Here is a 17907-nt window from a genome sequence, read left to right as displayed (position 1 = left end):
GATTAGCTGTCCCTGATTGTTTCCTGTCTGGAGTTCCTGTGTGTTTGAGTGTTGTTCTTTATTTACTGTTATAATTTTAGAGGTTTTTAATACTGGTGGCCATATAGCCTGAAAAATCTACAACAACCCAGAGATCTCTTTGGTTGCAATCTTTCCTGGTTCACTTAGTATTAAATGTCAGAGGGCATTTTTTTTAACTGTACATTTTTGAACATGTTTTACCACACTAACCAAATTAAGGCACAGAAGGTGATGTTATCGTTGATGAATTTGTCTTTGCACATCTGCAAATATTCAATGTCAAAAATGCCTAGCAATTTCTTAAACTCTTCCTTTTTTGCTTATCTGAAGTCACTGTGGCTATAGATAAAAGAATTGTATTGAAAGTATTACATGCATCTGATGTGAATTACGAGAAAGTTAAAATCTAACATACAAATACACTGGGCCCTTGGTATGTGCTCGGATTGGGTTCCAGTACTCCACATGAATACCAGAATCTGTGGATGCTCAAGTGCCATTACATCCATGGCATAGTAAAGGGTGTCCCTGATATAAAATTGTGAAGTCATGGTTTGCTTTTTAGAATTTTGGGCAGGGGTAGTTTCAAGTCAATAGTGTTTGAATCTTCAGATGTAGATTCCATGGATACTAAAGGCTGATTGTATAAAATATTTTTACTGGTACTCTAGCAGAGCTTTGCAATATATGGCAACTTTGGCTGCTTATGTATTGTCCTAACTTCAGTCAACCTTCCATAGAAGATCTCTAGGAAGCTTGTACAGATACTGATACTGAAACTTATTTTGGTTTTCTGACCAGTCTGCCTAACTCCAATACCAGGAAAAATAGTACATCAAATTGTACAGGTCTGTCTGCAAGTAGTTTGATGACAATGCAATGATCAGTAGGAACCAGTGTGGGATGGTTAAGAACAAATCCTGCTAAACAAGTATCATTTATCTTCTTCAATGAGGTCACTATTTTAGTAGTTGGTGGGAATATTGTAATTGTCTGGTTTTCAGCAAAGCATTTTATAAGGTCCCCATAATATTTTGATTACCAGAATGTGGAATACATGGGAATATTAACATATGGATTCATAATTCATTAGAAAACCCATATTCAAAGGTTCATCATCAATGGTTGCACTTAAAACTGGGAGAAGGTCTTGAGTGGACCTTGAGATCTATCCTAACACCATACTCCTCAATGCTTTTATTGATTATTTAGATTATGGGATGTAGCTTGTCAAGTTTGCAGATGTCACAAAACTGGGAGAGGTGGCTAACCCATTGGAAGATAGCACAATTGAAAAGGACGTAGACAAACTGGGAAATTTGACAGAAATTAATAAAATTAAATTCAAAAGAAACAAATAAAAAACTCTGAGGTCACAAAACCACATGCACAGTACAGGATGGGGGATACCTAGCTCAATAGTACATCATGCAAAAAGGACCATAAGTCCTTAAACATGAGCCAGCTGCATTGAAGAAGGTGAATGCTATAGCCTGCATTAAAAGAAGCGAAGTTTCAAGGTCGAGGGAGGTAAAAGTCACACTATATTATGTGATAGAAAGGCCTCAACTAAAGTACTGCACCTCATTTTAAGAAACTGAAACAAGTTCAGAGAAGGGCAATGGGGATGGATAAAACATATGGAGAACAAAATATCTGACGAAAGATTGATAAGCGGGGCATATTCAGCTTTGTGAAGAGAATACCTCAAGGGCTGTCAAAAGAGGAGGGCACACATTTGCTTTCTGCTACTCTAGAGGACAGGACTGGGCCCAACTGTCTGAAGTTAGAGTAAGAGAGATACAGCAATGGAACCAATCCCTAAAGAGATGCTGAGGTCTCCTCTGAAAAGTCACTGGACAGCTACCTGCTGGGAATGCCTTAGAGATACTGTATTGAGTAGGGAGTTGGACTAGATGGCCCATGTGACCCTTTCCAACTAATTCTATAACTCATATACATAAGACAATTAGGATGAGAAATATTTGTTAAATTTACTCTGGGTACTTAATGTTTCTATATGGTTTTAGAAAGTAAGTCTTTATCATGAAGGCCAGGGCTAGGGAAAAGGTGGGGTATAAATAAATAGTAATTATAAAATAATAATGACTTAATTTAAATAGGAATACATTTGGTCAGTAGGAGTGGATAAGGGGTTGTATTTCACTTGAAAAAACAGGAGTGCATTTGCTGGTAGTCTGTTTTCAACCACAATTCAAAGTGCTGTCCTTTGGAACATGAAATTGATATCTAAGGATATCAGTATTTTCCATTTCCCCAAACCCAGAGAAGTTCTTTTGTATGTCTTACCATTCAAGACAGTCTGAAAGAGGGCCAACAGAAACAAGGCCAATAAGAACATTCATTGTTCATCAAGCCAATACCATCTACTGACAATTCCTAAGCAGAGCTTTCCTGGGCTGAATTTTACCAAAAAATAAATGTGAGACAGTCTTCAGAAAAATTATGCATTCTGCATAACCCTCTGACTATTCCTAGACAGATTCAGGTTCCTTCAAACATACTGCTACACTGCTCATGTAAAATGGTCCAGCAATACATTAAAAAACCTGTCTATGGAGATTTCTTCATTATAGAGGCAGTGTTCTTTTGCACTTTACATGATTCAAGTTGTGCTTTAGGCAGAAATTTCTGCTGAAAGTCTCTTAAAGGAGCCCAAAAAGGCTCTAAAGAGTTAATAAATGTTTATACATAAACAGATGTGAGAGAACATAAAGCTCTTTTTGTGTGTTGGGGGAGCTTAACATCTGTTTTGCAGTGTAATCCTGCAAAGGAAGTGAAACATTCATCTTTTCCTCCCTCATAAAGAACAGATAGCTACTAGCAATAACTTCTCCATGCCACATGTCGTTTCCATTGGTTTTCCCATTGTGTTATAGAAAGCAAATTCCTCTGAAAGGAACTCAGGTGTGTTACTGCAGTTGCATTCATATTTGCAAGAACAAGAATCAAGTGCAACTTGTTCTGTCAAATGGCAATGACAAATTAGTCAGGCAACAGCAAACATATACTTCCACATTTTAAAGTATTATATAGCCATTATATAATGGTGATAGAACCTAAATAAATGCTGCTATCTAACAATAATATATATTGTTGCCAATACAGATGTTTAATATTATGTGTATTTGCTAGGACAGAAGGTGGGAAATTAGTGGAGTATTAATATATGGTCTATAAAATTAGGATGTGGTAATGGGAAATTTCTGTTGATAAAAACTTGAAAAACGGCTCAACAAAAACATAAGAAAACATGCACATTCATTTTGAATTCCACACAATGTGTTCTCAAATGTGCTTAAATCAATCTAGAGTAGGATCAACAAAATATAATTGACCAATGGGGTGAGCAGAATTTACATATATGGTGACTATTCTATTCAGGACTAACAATTAGTTTTAAGTGTATATATGTGAATGTATATATATACACACAACACATGCCCCTTTCAGAGAGTTCCAAGTGTTGCCCAGAAGTTACCTTTTGTCATCTTTACAACATAAACCGCATTGAGTCGCCTAATAAGGTTGAGAAACGTGGTATAGAAATGAAGCAAATAAATAAATAAATAAATATAGAGTATATATTATTATCTCTTACAATGCAAATGTGAATACCGAAACTGCGGCTTGCCTAATACATCTAGTAAATTTATAATTGAAATGCATTTCAAACTGGGATTTTCAAAGTTTGTTGAGCAGCCTCTTAACCAGGATACTACAATCAATGTGTAAGACATTACCAAAAAGAATTCCATTAATGTGATTTCAGTCTACATATTTTATAATATTAAATAATGATGCAAGCTAAATACTGTTCAGCTAAAATGTCTTATTCTAGTATTTCAAATATAAACTAAAATTTTCATGGCCAAGTTAATATTTGCCACTGTTTGGAATGACTTTCATGAAGAACTACAAAATTAGTATAGTGAAATCTGGAAAGAGTCTTATAAACAAGAGAAAGAAGTTTTGGATATTTTTCCTTCCAACACCAGGGACAATAACTCTTTATTCCACTGTATTCCATCTCTACAGAATTGGCAGACTGTAAAAGCACATCCCAGCTGGTCATTTGCAGCGCTGACATGTCAGCTTCTATTGTTAACGCTAATGCATCTTATTTATGGAATATTTTAAAAATCATAATCAGTCTCTCACGTTTTATGACAGTTCCTTTTATAAGTTAGTGTCATCACAAAATATAGTCCTTGGGATTATAAATTTCTGACTGTTCTCCAGCAGTTTGTAATTATTCAAAGCTCAAAAATTACAAAGAATTTGGAAAGAAAAATGAATAATTTCCATACTACTAGCTACAACTGGAAATATCAGCAGGGTGAGAGATCTTGAAAATAATATTTTGCACAAGATTTTGGATTTCTGTTTCAATTGTTGCATGCTTTCAATTGTTTCCAACTTACAATGACGCTAACCCGAACTTATTGCAGGATTTGCTTGTCAAGATTTGTTCAGAGGGGTTTTTGCCCTTCTCTGCCTCTGAGCCTGAATGTGATTTGCACAAGTCACCCAATGAATTTTGATGGCTGAGTGGGGATTTGAACCCTGGTCTCCTGGAGTCTTAGTCCAACACAAGCTCCTACTGCTGTTTTACCAACATCTGAAATAGCTTCTGCAGTGAAACCGCCAACTGGCTCAATATAACCTGGCAGCAGCTTAATTTGCGTGCAGAACATTAATCTGCATTACTGGGAGCATTTAGATACACAACATGAAGCCTTTAGGAAAGGTGTACAAGACAAATTTCTGTATCTGCAATTTCTTATTCTTTCAAACAATTTAGTTGTCTAAATTTCAGTAAGAAGGGGTTAGGATAATTTTTGGCAATCAAACTAAGGAAACTTGAGTCGTGCAACTGTGTTCCCAGAAACACAATTCTAACACATTTACTTTGACCTCTACTTCAGGCTAGTTTCCTCTCAGACATCTACACAACATGAGTTTTTCTGGGAAAGTTTAATCCACTAAACTATGTTTCACTGTTTTCTCACAATCCTTTAAAGTGACAATTTATGTAACGGTTTTACTGCTGGAGGCACTGAGAGGGGCAGGGAAAGCAAAACTACCCCACAATATTAGCTTTCCATGAAGTAACACATCTGTTGGAAAATGATTTAATGTGAAGAAATAATAGTACCTTAGATGTTAGATCTCGATGGAAAATGCCTTTATAGTGAAGATAACAAAGTCCTAGAGCAATGTCCAAGGCCAGTTTCACTCTCACCATCCAGGGAAGATGCTGATTGCCGTCTAATAATTGTTCCAAGTTACCACAGTTGATATACTGGATGAAAAAAAATATTCGTTATTATAACAACAAAATTACAGTTAAAATTGGAGTTCAAAACAATGCATTTCTTGAGAGCAAAGGTAGTTGATTTTTTTTTACTAGGATGTTAAACAATTTTATAAGACTGTATAAATAATATACTAAGTTGTGGACACAAGCAAATCATGAGGAAGCTATATGAGGACATTTCAAAGTTGCTCAGATGGAGGTCATGGGCCAAGCAGAAACATAGCTATTTCTACTTTATAGATTTTTTTTTTTTTAGAAAAATGCAAAAGCAGAACATTTCACTGATGATTCTATGTCCAATAGCAAAATGGCAAAAAAAAAAAGGGAAAAAAAAGATACAGCCATTCTGACTCTTATAATGTCTACTTCCTTAAAATGATCATGTATTAAGAACTGTAAGCAAATACAACAGTCTTTCATAACAGAGCCTAGATTTCCATTGCTTACTTTTTGCCAACAGGAGAGGGAGAGATTGGAGGAGTGGATTAACAATTCTTTCTCCCCCATTATTTGCACAATAACACGTTCTGGTCTAGTTTGATTATTTGGGAATCTTAAGATTGACAAATTGCTCAAAACAGCATACCATTGTGAATTATTTCCACAAGCTAACACATACAATAAAACCACACAGATGTATTACCAAAACATTAATGCTCAACATTCTGTATATTACACACCTCCTTTAATAAATTCAGACTAAAAGATTGCATTCCAAATGCCAATACCTTAATATTAAGCAAGGACTAATATAATTCATTGTACTGGAAATCAAAGAACTGTTAATTTCAAACTGTCCAAATTACTCAAGGATCTAAGGACCAAAACGACATGTTCTTTGGCTGGCCACCAAACTACTTGGCCCAGATTTTAGGAGCCAGCTCAAGTTTCTCAGTATCTTATGCCAGGAGTGTTCAAGGCCACCTCACAAAAAATGTAGTTGTTTACCACTTGTGGACCAGGATTATGATATGCAGTGATCTCTGCTAAAAACGAATTAATTCGGCACAGTAGAAAGTTATGTCAACTATTCTTTGGTTGCAGCAAGTACTTTGTTGAAGTAAATACAAGGTTCAGCTATATTAGAGCAGCATCACATCTGATGCAATGAGAAGCTGTGTATAGTGCATACTACAATAAGTGCATAGGAACCATGCACATGTTATAGTCAGAAACTGATGCCATACTTTTCCCTCTCCCCCTGCCAAGAAAGGTTTTTTTTTGGGGGGGGGGGGGAAGGTAAGTATATTCATAACACTGAAGCTGTGACCAAAGACAGCCCCAAAATAAAACTTAGGGATTACACTACTACATAGGTTATTGCTTTTTATGTTAAATGAATAATCAAGGTTGTTGTTTCTTTCAGTCTGCAGGAAACAACGTTTTGTCCATTTCTGCGGCAGACCTTTTTACACTTGCTAGCAATTCATTGCTATATACCAGACTGCATTTGCTTCTTAGAGTCGAGGCATAAAGGGAGCACTGTATTGACAGCAGACCCACTATTACCAGAGTGATGCTAAAGACAGCTAACCTCTCAGAAAAAGACACTTAAAAATGATTGAAAGTGCGGGGAACTGTGGTTGTTTGAAAGAGTAGATTTGGCACTTCCTTATTGTTTACATCATTAAGAAAAGTATGCCTGCCTGTATTTTTATTTTTAATCAGCTTACACAGCTGCTCAGCTTTTACTTGCTTCTGGGAAAGATATATTTGAAAGAGAGAGAAATGGAGGGAGTAAACATCACAGCAGTAGAGATGGGAGAAAATGGGGCGAGACCCAGCCTAGATTATTTATGTTAAGGCAGCTGAAGTGGTTCTGCTGATAGTCTGGGGCAAAGGTAACACTCTTCATGTCAGGTCGGTAAATAGCCATCTAGCTCTTAATCTTGGATGAGCTTACCAACCTGATTTATATCAGAGAGTTCTTGGGGATAAAATTGGAGATGCATAAGTATAATAAATATCTCCTAACTTTGCTGTTCTGGGTCCAAGAGCCAATAGTGTGAGAAACAAGGAAGGAAACTTGCAATGATTTTACTGCAATTGTATCTTCCTGATCAAGTGTATTATTCTATAGTCCATCTGGTTTTAGTGTATTTGAAAGCTGATGTTTGGGGCAGCACAGAGATTCTACAAGTGTACTACCAAACAATTTCCTTTCCTAATCTACAATCCTCCCTACTAGTTATCCTGGAGAATGTCAACATAAATTCGACTTAGAAACATTTGCCTGGCAATCGGGGATCCGTTCCAACTGGTGCTTGGCTCCTCTCATTCAGAAAGGTGCACTACAATAGCTGAGCTGCAATCAATGAATCACTACTTGGTGGGGTTTACACTTACTGGGCCCTAAAAGCTTCTCTAAAGACCAGGGAACAATTAAAATGGTGTATTCTCAGAAGCTGGTTAATACAAATCGTTTCCTGACTTTTTCTGGTTTTTTTCTGTCACAAGATTAGCCTGTGGAACAAGAAAATGGCCTGCTACAATTGTAACTGAGCACTCTCTTCCATCGAATAGAGCAATATAAACTCCTTGTGTGTGTATGGGGGGTATCATTGGTAATGAAGATAAATGCATGCCTATAAGTAATTTTTTTATCTGTAGAGTCAAGCACATGGGTATATATCCGCGTAATGGCTTCAATATTGAGTATATTTAAGGAAGAATTTTCTCAGTGCAGTTTCATTTTTGGAAAAAGCTCTGTGTAAATATAAACTTAACAAAACTTTAGCAAAAAATATGTAGGACTTTTTTGAGGGGTGGCAGGAGTGTATGAAAAAAAAGAGCAAGGTCAATGCCTTGAGCATTGGCCTATGACTCTGGAGATCAAGATTTCAATCCCTGCTTGGTCATAAAAACCCATTGGGTGACCTTGGGCAAGTCACACTTTTATAGGCTCCGAGGAAGACAAAGATTTCAACAAATCTTGCCAAGAACACCCCGTCACAGGTTCACCTTAGGGTCATCATAAGCTGGAAATGACTTGAAGACACCAAAACAACATTAATTTTTCCCCCAAGTTTCAATAAGCTTCTGGCACATTTTAATTCTGAGGCAGCCTGAAGATACTGGGCACGTTATCTCTTGCAGCTGCAAAAGGTTTGTTTTGGTTTGGTCAAGGCCATAATCAGACTCACAAGTTGAAAAGCCTTTTCTATCATGTCTGCTGGATATAAAAGGGAACATAGGCAAAAAGATTAAAAAATTAAGCTTTATGCCCTATAAATGATTAAGTGCAATGTTATTGGTTGCTATGGGTTAAAGGTATAAATCTAATTTTGCTCCTTCAGCTTTATGGTTTCACATCTCACATTATTTTTCGGAATGTTTAAATGTTTTTTAAAACCTTTTTTCAACTTTTATTGACTTTGTATTGTTCTTATCATCATCATTATTAATATTATCATTATTTCAAGTTTTGGTCCTTCATGGTTTGTATTATAGTGTTGTGCTTGCTTTACCATTCAGAGTTTTGTACTTTGCTTATGCTTTGATTCTTGTAGGTCCAAATCTTTTCTTGTGAAATCACAGCATACTATCTGCCCTTGGTAGTTTCCATGGATACCAAAATTCATGTATTCTCAAGTACAAATATATACAATGCTGTTGTAAAATATACAAAACGGCAAAATCGAGGTTTGCTTCTGGGATTAAACATAAAACTTTAAAGCCATGGATGATCGAATCTGTGGATACAGAGAACTAAATGTATACAGCCAACTAAGCTATGCTTTTTAAAATATTGTCTTGTTATATTTCAAAAAAGTTACTATGTTTCTCTATCTTTATTCCATGGTACCTATTTTTCTGGAGGGTGTTGTTGCTGTTGTTTTCTGCAGGCTACCCTTGATCTTATTACAGTCCCAACCAATTAGAGAATGATACTATTTGAGAATATTTGCCTAATATTTTCCAAATCAGGCTGAAATGTAGGTACTGGAATGGTGACAGTTCTACTTTACAGAGTTGGCATATCCAGACAGAAATAGAATATTTTAGGTTCTTATACAAACTAAGGGGACATCTACCCCAAGGCTGATCTTAAGTGGAGTACTCCTTATCAGTACCAGGGGGGCAGCATGGCCAGCCTCCAGACAGTTGTGGAGATGGGAACATGTCCAGGCAGTCAAGCACTGTCCATGCCACCCAGCCACCCAGCCCCCCTTACCTTTACCATCATATCACTGTCACAGTAATGACCATGGAGTGCATAAAGTGCACTCCATGGTCACCGCTCTGATCATCGTTTCCCCCACAGTGCATGTCAAAGTGCCAACATGATTGGAAGGGGGAGGTGGGAAAGAAGTAGGGATTATTCTTCTCCCTCCCCCACCCCCGAATTAGATAGTGTTGACACTATCATCAGCACTGGTGAGGAGCAATGACCAGGAGCAATTGTGCACTCCATGACCATTGTTATGATAGCAACAGATAGTGACAGTAAATGCTAACCCTTGTCCAGGCTGCCTGAGCCGGGAATGGTGTACACAGAAGGGATGAGTTCCAAATCTGAGCCAGCTCAACTATTTATACATGGCCAATTTGTGGGGAAGCGCTGAGGCATTTCCTCACTTCAGTTAATGTGAAGCAAGGCTGTGTTAAGTGGCACTGCTTCATATATATGCTGATTTGGCTTTGTGCATCATGTGGACGCCAAAAGGTCCATTCACCACTGACCCACCTTCATTTGGTCCGTGTAGATGGGCCCTAAGACACAATATCCCTTTTATGGTAAAATTCAGACGCAGCCATGTGAGTCTGGATCAGTATGCAAAGGGATCTTTCAGCAACTTTGAAACTAACTGAGAGAAATAAATTAACAGCACACACGTTTGTAGACTTAAATATACTTCATCACATGTATGTGATGTATATATACCGTTGTCAAATATGCACATTACATTAAGTATTTCCAATCTGTGGGTCACTGTTTTGTTTTCCACATTTGATGACAATTTTTAAAATGCAATCCCATGACACCAATGATGATAGCATCAATTGAAGAGAAAATACACCCTTCTTTATTTAATTGCTCATTCTAGTTTGGAGAAAAGGGGACAGTGGACATATTTTCTTCTCTTTTCCTATTGCTTTCTATTTCGGTAGTAGTTCCCAGCTGGCTTCTCAGCTGTTTTTTTTAGGAAGGGCATGTTGGGCAAATGATGGTTCTACAGATTTCTAGTGGTCCAATATAACATCCACTTAAATTACCTGATGGGAACATTGTAACATAGCTACAGTGGCAGAAAGATTTGCCACCATTCAATGAAGATCTCAGTAGACAGGCCTCCCACTGCCCATGGTGGGAGATATTCACAATATCCAACAACTTTGAAGGTTTGGCCCAGGGACTTTGAGATATCAAATTAGCATTCCAATTAAATTATGAGATCCTGAGAAGCAACATTTTTGTAAAATTATATTAATTAGGCTGAATTTAATTTAGCCTTTACAAAAATGAACATTCACAATAAAAAGGATAGGGCTGTGAACTGCCGCAATAGATTTGTCTACATAAAACACATACAAAAAATCTTCATATATCAAGAAACAAAATAGCTTTTTGTGCAAACAGAGTGCCAAACTCAGTTCAAGTTTCTCAAAAGGCCTTGCAAGCTACTAAAAATAACAGCATGAAATATGCATGAAGATCTCAAGAGACCTCACTACTGAATATCTGAATCATTTAAGGACAGCTTCTAAGCCAATAAGAATTCCATGCCAAAGTAACTTTTTAATATCAAAAAGTGCATTCATACAAAAAGGAAGTGTGATTTTATTTTGCTGGGTTTTGCAACTTGCAAACCTCATACAATGAGTCATCTTATTCATAACGGAAAGTTAATGCTGGAGAAACCTTCATTCACATCCTTGCCTTCACTAGGACAGCTGCTGGAGAAATTTCAGTCACTCTTTAACTTGTAAGGAACACATCTGACTTCTGTTGCATTCCCCCAGGAAGAGGAAAGTACTTTAACCTTAACCAGACATTTAGCAATCCACTGCAACAGGTATAACTTTGTGACCTTGTCCTTTTCTTTACAAGAGCTACCATAAGGGGATGCTTTGTAAAGTGAAAGTAACAAGTAAGGAAAAAATTGTTGATAAGAAATTCTTTAAAAGACAGAAAGGAAAATTCCAGCTTAAATAAAGATAAGAATCTTCTTAATTTCTCAATTCCTCCCTCTAACAAAAGCAGTATGTCCTTAACCAGTACTAAACCAAAGCCATACATGCTAAAATTTAACACTTCAAGATACTCCCCACTCAAAAATTCCTACAACAGGGATAGGATACTACCAGTAATTTTGGTCACAGTGCTGGATGGAGCCAAAATCAGTAGAAAATGGAGCCAACATTGTATTTCTCTTTTATGCCAAGGTAGAGCCTAATGTCACTACCTGCATATTGAAATAAAGCCAAGAACTGTCCTAAAGCCACGGGCTGCTATCCACTGTTATAGTCTAAAGGTGAACCAAACCAGGATGCGTAGTGTCTTAGCTTGTCTTAGACTCAATACAGTAACCCCAGAAGCTCCACAGCAGAATAACTGTGGGAATGACAGAACTGAAGTACCTGAATGAGAAAAATTGCAGACCATCACACATCTCCCTTCCAAAACAGGCGAGGCATCAACACAATCTTTTGGTGAAGGAATCCTAACATCACTATACATATGTCAGGAACACATTGCCATGAGAAATTTCCGCTATCTTGGCAGCCACCTCTCCACCAAAGTCAACATCGACACCGAAATACAACACCGCCTGAGCTCTGCGAGTGCAGCATTTTCCCGAATGAAGCAGAGAGTGTTTGAGGACCGGGACATCTGTAGGGATACCAAGGTGCTTGTCTATAAAGCTATTGTCCTCCCAACCCTGCTCTATGCCTGCAAAACATGGACTGTCTACAGACGTCACATGCAACTCCTGGAACAATTCCATCAGCGCTGCCTCCGGAAAATCCTGCAAATATCTTGGGAAGATAAGTGGACAAACGTCAGCGTGCTGGAAGAAGCAAAGACCACCAGCATTGAAGCGATGGTCCTCTGCCATCAACTCCGCTGGACTGGCCCCGTTGTCCGGATGCCTGACCACTGTCTCCCAAAGCAGTTGCTCTACTCTGAACTTAAGAATGGAAAACAGAATGTTGGTGGACAGGAAAAGAGATTTAAAGATGGCCTCAAAGCCAACCTTAAAAACTCTGGCATAGACACTGAGAACTGGGAAGCCCTGGCCCTTGAGCGCTCCAGCTGGAGGTCAGCTGTGACCAGCAGTGCTGCAGATTTCGAGGAGGCACGAGTGGAGGGTGAAAGAGAGAACCGTGCCAGGAGGAAGGCGCGTCAAGCCAACCCCGACCGGGACCGCCTTCCACCTGGAAACCAATGCCTTCACTGTGGGAGAAGATGCGGGTCAAGAATAGGCTCCACAGCCACCTACAAACCCACAAAAATAGTCATCAAGGAAGACCATCTTACTTGTCCAACGAGGGATCGCCTAAGTAAGTAAGTAAGCCATGAGAAATATATTTTATGAGTTCTTTGGAATAAACAGCTAATGAATACTGCAAAAATCAAAAGAAAAAAACAGTATGGAAGAAACAGCCCAAAAAGGACTCTGTTCTAGAGTTTATTGAAAATGGGGAAGACTTCAGAAGGAACTGCTCTATCTCACATTCAATGTATCCTTATACTATTGTTACCATTTGAACAAGAGAAAGTGGTGCTATTGAACGCCAGATCTGTCAACGGTAAAACAACTTTCATCCAGGATTTAATCCTGGATGAACGGGCAGATCTGGCGTGCATCACAGAGACCTGGTTGGACGAAGCGGGAGGCGTGAATTTGACCCAGCTTTGCCCGCCAGGTTTCTCTGTGCAGCACCAACCGAGATCCGGAGGGCGGGGAGGCGGAGTTGCAGTGGTCTATAGAGATTCCATTCTTCTGACCAGGGCCCCCATCCCGCAGTCCACAAATTTTGAATGCGTCCACCTGAGGATGGGTGACCGGGACAGATTAGGGATTCTGTTAGTGTACCGCCCACCTCGCTGCACTACAGTCTCCCTACCTGAGCTTGCGGGGGTGGTCTCGGACCTGGCATTGTTCCCAACGGCTACTTGTGCTGGGGGACTTCAATGTCCATGCCGAGGCCGCCTTATCGGGAGCGGCTCAGGACTTCATGTCTACCATGGCAACCATGGGGCTGTCCCAACAGGTATCTGGCCCCACTCACAGTGCTGGACATACATTGGACTTGGTTTTCTGCCAGGGATGGGAGGAAGGTGGCGGTGTTGAGGAGTTATCCATCTCTCCGTTGCCATGGACCGACCACCACCTGGTCAGCTTTAGACTCACTGCACCCCCCAACCTCCGCAGAGGTGGAGGACCCATTAAACTGGTCCGCCCCAGGAGGCTTATGGATCCAGATGGATTCCTGACGGCTCTTGGAGAATTTCCCGCCACCTTGGTTGGTGATCCTGTTGATGCCCTGGTCGCTCTCTGGAATGGGGAGATGACTAGGGCAATAGACACGATCGCTCCAGAACGTCCCCTCTCAAGTAGCCGAGCTAAACCAGCTCCTTGGTTCACCGAGGAGCTGGCAGCGTTGAAGCGAAAGAAGAAGAGGGAACTAGAGAGCATGTGGCGTTCGGATCCGAGCGAGCCAAATCGAACACGGTTTGTGTCCTTTTTAAGGGCATATGCCGCGGCAATAAGACAGTATTGCTATCTATTGCATCTGCAAAGAACCGTCCGGCTGAACTGTTCCGAGTTGTCAGAGGCCTATTAAAACCCACCACTCAGGATGGGTGCCCTGATGACTCGGCAGCTCGCTGCGAAGCTTTTGCTCAGTTCTTCGCAGACAAAGTCGCTTTGATCCGCTCTGGACTGGATACCATATTAACGGCAGTATCTGAGGATGTAACACGAGCATCTGCTTGTCCGGTTTTGATGGATTCATTTCAATTGGTTCAATCCGAGGATGTGGACAAGGTGCTTGGAGGAATGAGAGCTACCACATGCATCCTAGACCCCTGCCCATCCTGGCTTCTGAAGGAGGCCAGAGGGGGATTGGCCGAGTGGGTGAAGGTGGTGGTTAATGCCTCCCTCCGGGAGGGCAAAATTCCAGCCAGCTTAAAGCAAGCTGTGATAAAACCGCTGTTGAAGAAACCATCACTGGATCCCACCCAATTCGTCAACTATCGGCCTGTTTCCAATCTCCCCTTTTTGGGCAAAGTCATGGAACGTGTGGTGGCCTCACAACTCCAGGCATTCTTGGTAGACACGGATTTTCTGGATCCGGCACAGTCTGGCTTTAGGCCGGGGCATGGTACCGAGACAGCTTTGGTCGCCTTAGTGGATGATCTGCGTCGGGAGCTCGACAGGGGGAGTGTGTCCCTGTTGGTGCTGCTCGACCTCTCAGCGGCCTTCGATACCGTCGACCACGGTATCCTTCTGGGACGCCTCGCGGGGATGGGTCTTGGAGGTACTGTCCTGCAGTGGCTCCACTCATTCCTCGAGGGTCGGTCTCAGATGGTGTTACTGGGAGACTCCTGCTCAACCCCACAACCTTTGTCTTGTGGGGTTCCTCAGGGTTCAATACTGTCCCCCATGCTGTTTAACATCTACATGAAGCCGCTGGGCGAGATCATCCGGAGTTTCGGAGTGTGATGCCATCTGTACGCAGATGATGTCCAACTCTGTCACTCCTTCCCACCTGCTACTAAGGAGGCTGTCGAGGTCCTGAACCGGTGCTTGGCCGCTGTGACGGTCTGGATGGGGGCGAACAAATTGAAATTGAATCCAGACAAGACAGAGGTACTCCTGGTTAGTCGCAAGGCCGAACAGGGTATAGGGTTACAGCCTGTGTTGGACGGGGGTCGCACTCCCCCTGAAGACGCAGGTTCGCAGTTTGGGTGTGATCCTGGACTCATCGCTGAGCCTGGAACCCCAGGTTTCGGCGGTGACCAGGGGAGCATTCGCATAGTTAAAACTTGTGCGCCAACTGCGACCGTACCTTGGGAAGTCTGACTTGGCCACGGTAGTCCACGCTCTGGTTACATCCCGCCTTGACTACTGCAACGCTCTCTACGTGGGGTTGCCTTTGAAGACAGTCCGGAAGCTCCAATTAGTCCAACGGGCGGCAGCCATGATACTAACAGGAGCGGGGCACAGGGAGCATACAACTCCTCTGTTGTACCAGCTCCACTGGCTGCCGATCTGCTACCGGGCTCAATTCAAAGTGCTGGCGTTGGCCTTTAAAGCCCTAAACGGTTCTGGCCCAACTTATCTATCCGAACGTATCTCAGCCTATCAGCCCACCAGGGCCCTAAGATCTTCTGGGGAGGCCCTGCTCTCTATCCCGCCGGCTTCCCAGGTGCGGCTAGTGGGAACGAGAGACAGGGCCTTTTCTGTGGTGGCCCCTCGGCTTTGGAACACCCTCCCTATAGAGATAAGATCAGCCCCCTCGCTGATGGCGTTTCGGAAAAGACTGAAGACATGGATGTTTGAACAAGCATTCGGATAATCCGACGAAACAAATTTTGACGACTAAAGGATTGGTAATCACAGACGATGAATTGCGATTCCAATTACGAGATGCATTTGGATTGTTATTGGTGGCCCAATAATTTTGTATTGTATATGTGTTTTTATGCTTTTAAATTGAATATTGTTGTTTTTAAATGTTGTAAACTGCAATGAGTCGCCGATTTAGGCTGAGATATTAGCGGTATACAAGTGCAATAATAAATAAATAAATAAATAAATAAATAAATAAACAAACATCATAAACTAAGTCTTTGGTATCACATTGTCATATGGAAATCTCTTCAATCACTGCTTTGCCAGATACATGTAACCAAATTAATACCTCCAGGTATGCAAACAAATGCATATGTTTTAACTACTTTTATGCAATTTAAATATGTCAGCTGTTTTTATTGGAAACTGTAATATAAAGATAGTCGTGGAATCTTCAAATCAATTCAACAACTGTGTCCTGTGTTATGAATTATGTTTAATAATTTTTTTCAAATAAATAGCTTGTGCCTATAAAACACTGGAACAGTACTGAAGGGTGCATAAAGTAGTCTTTACTATTTCCACACATCAACCCATACTTAGTAAGTTGTTGGTATTAAGCTCTTAGACCATTTGTATACTTTTGTCTTCTAACATTTGAGAAATATTAAGCAAAATAATAACTTTTCCATGTGCTGCTTCATACATATATTCTATATGAAAACAATCTGGATAAACAGTATAAGTAGTATCTTGATTGTGGTTGATGAAGTGTACCAATATGCAAACATATCACACTCTTCCAACAACAGATATGATTCCTAATAGAAAAATTGAGAGATATGGAATATGTAAATTTCTTTTTTTGTAAAATAATCTTTATTGTATCTTTTCCAAATGAGATAAAAATCAGAAAGAAAGTAAAAGAGAAAAAGAGAAAAAGAAAAAAATCTTAATGTTAACTACGTCAAAGTCAATATTAATTGTGTCCAAAGATCTGTAAGTCCCACAAAACAAGAACAAGTATCAGTCAATGAATAACTTGACATCTAAATTCACCAACTCATTCCCAAAATTAACAAAACTCTTTTTTAATTTAAGTTTTTCTTTTACTAGGTAGCCAAGCTACCTAACTTCCTGTCTCAATATTTTCTGGGGAATACCAACGGCTATATTCAGAACTTTATCTTGCAGAATGACAGAAAATTGGTTGATATTACATAATATATCACATCTCTACAAAAAAAAATGCATACAGAAGCTGTTGGAGCTGTAATATTTTTAAAGTCAACTCTGTAATGACCACTAAACATAGCAATGCTATCTGGCAGTGCTATGTTCTGTTTATTTGCAATATTCATTTAACCACATATATGGTGTATACTCTTCGTTTTTTAAGATAACCTCTAATATAAAGATTTTTTCTACTAATTCAAAAATGTTTTGTGTAAATGCAATCCTGCTAGAAGCCTCATATTCTTCATTATGGATAGAGGGAAGGAAATAATTTTGGTACCTATCACTATTTTAAAACGGCATGCATAAGCGCACACTAGGGCTGCAACTAATCACTGACCAATGTCATGAGTCACTGAAACTTCAGGAGAGAATGCCTCTAGAACATAGCCATATAGCCCGAAAAAACCTGCAACAACCCAGAAATCTTGGTGTCTTTAAAAAATGTCATTGACAATATTCAATGAATATCAGTGTTACTCATGCAACCACACTCTATTTGACACCAATTATCCCACTTGAAATCTCACTGCATACTAAATAAAATGTGAACAGCTAAGAAAGTAAAATGCTGTGAGTGGACTCAACTTTAAAAAACACATTAAATAATATATGCACAGAGAATGGAGTCACAAAGGGAGGAAAGTATAATTAGGAATAGGTGGTTATATAATATTAACATTATGCAGAAAACGAGAAATGAAACAATCAGGTCAGATAAGATTCTCATGAATAAACAAAAATATTTTGAATCTTCTAGTGTCCACTTGAAAGCTTAATTCC

General features: G+C 39.8%; 1 protein-coding gene across 3 annotated transcripts in view; it reads right to left on the bottom strand.

Annotated features, from left to right (window-relative positions):
- The window catches only part of TESK2 (testis associated actin remodelling kinase 2), a 69915-nt gene that overhangs the window by 16887 nt on the left and 35121 nt on the right, over positions 1 to 17907 (bottom strand). For all 3 annotated transcript variants that reach the window (XM_060773393.2, XM_060773392.2, XM_060773394.2), the window contains one exon: positions 5201 to 5347. In XM_060773393.2, coding sequence (XP_060629376.2) covers positions 5201 to 5347 — 147 coding nt within the window. The remainder of the gene's footprint in view (positions 1 to 5200; positions 5348 to 17907) is intronic.

This window comes from Anolis sagrei, chromosome 4, assembly GCF_037176765.1.
Source record: "Anolis sagrei isolate rAnoSag1 chromosome 4, rAnoSag1.mat, whole genome shotgun sequence".
NCBI lineage: Eukaryota > Metazoa > Chordata > Lepidosauria > Squamata > Dactyloidae > Anolis > Anolis sagrei.
Note: the sequence above shows the minus strand (reverse complement) of the source record. Positions and strands in the feature narration are given on the sequence as shown.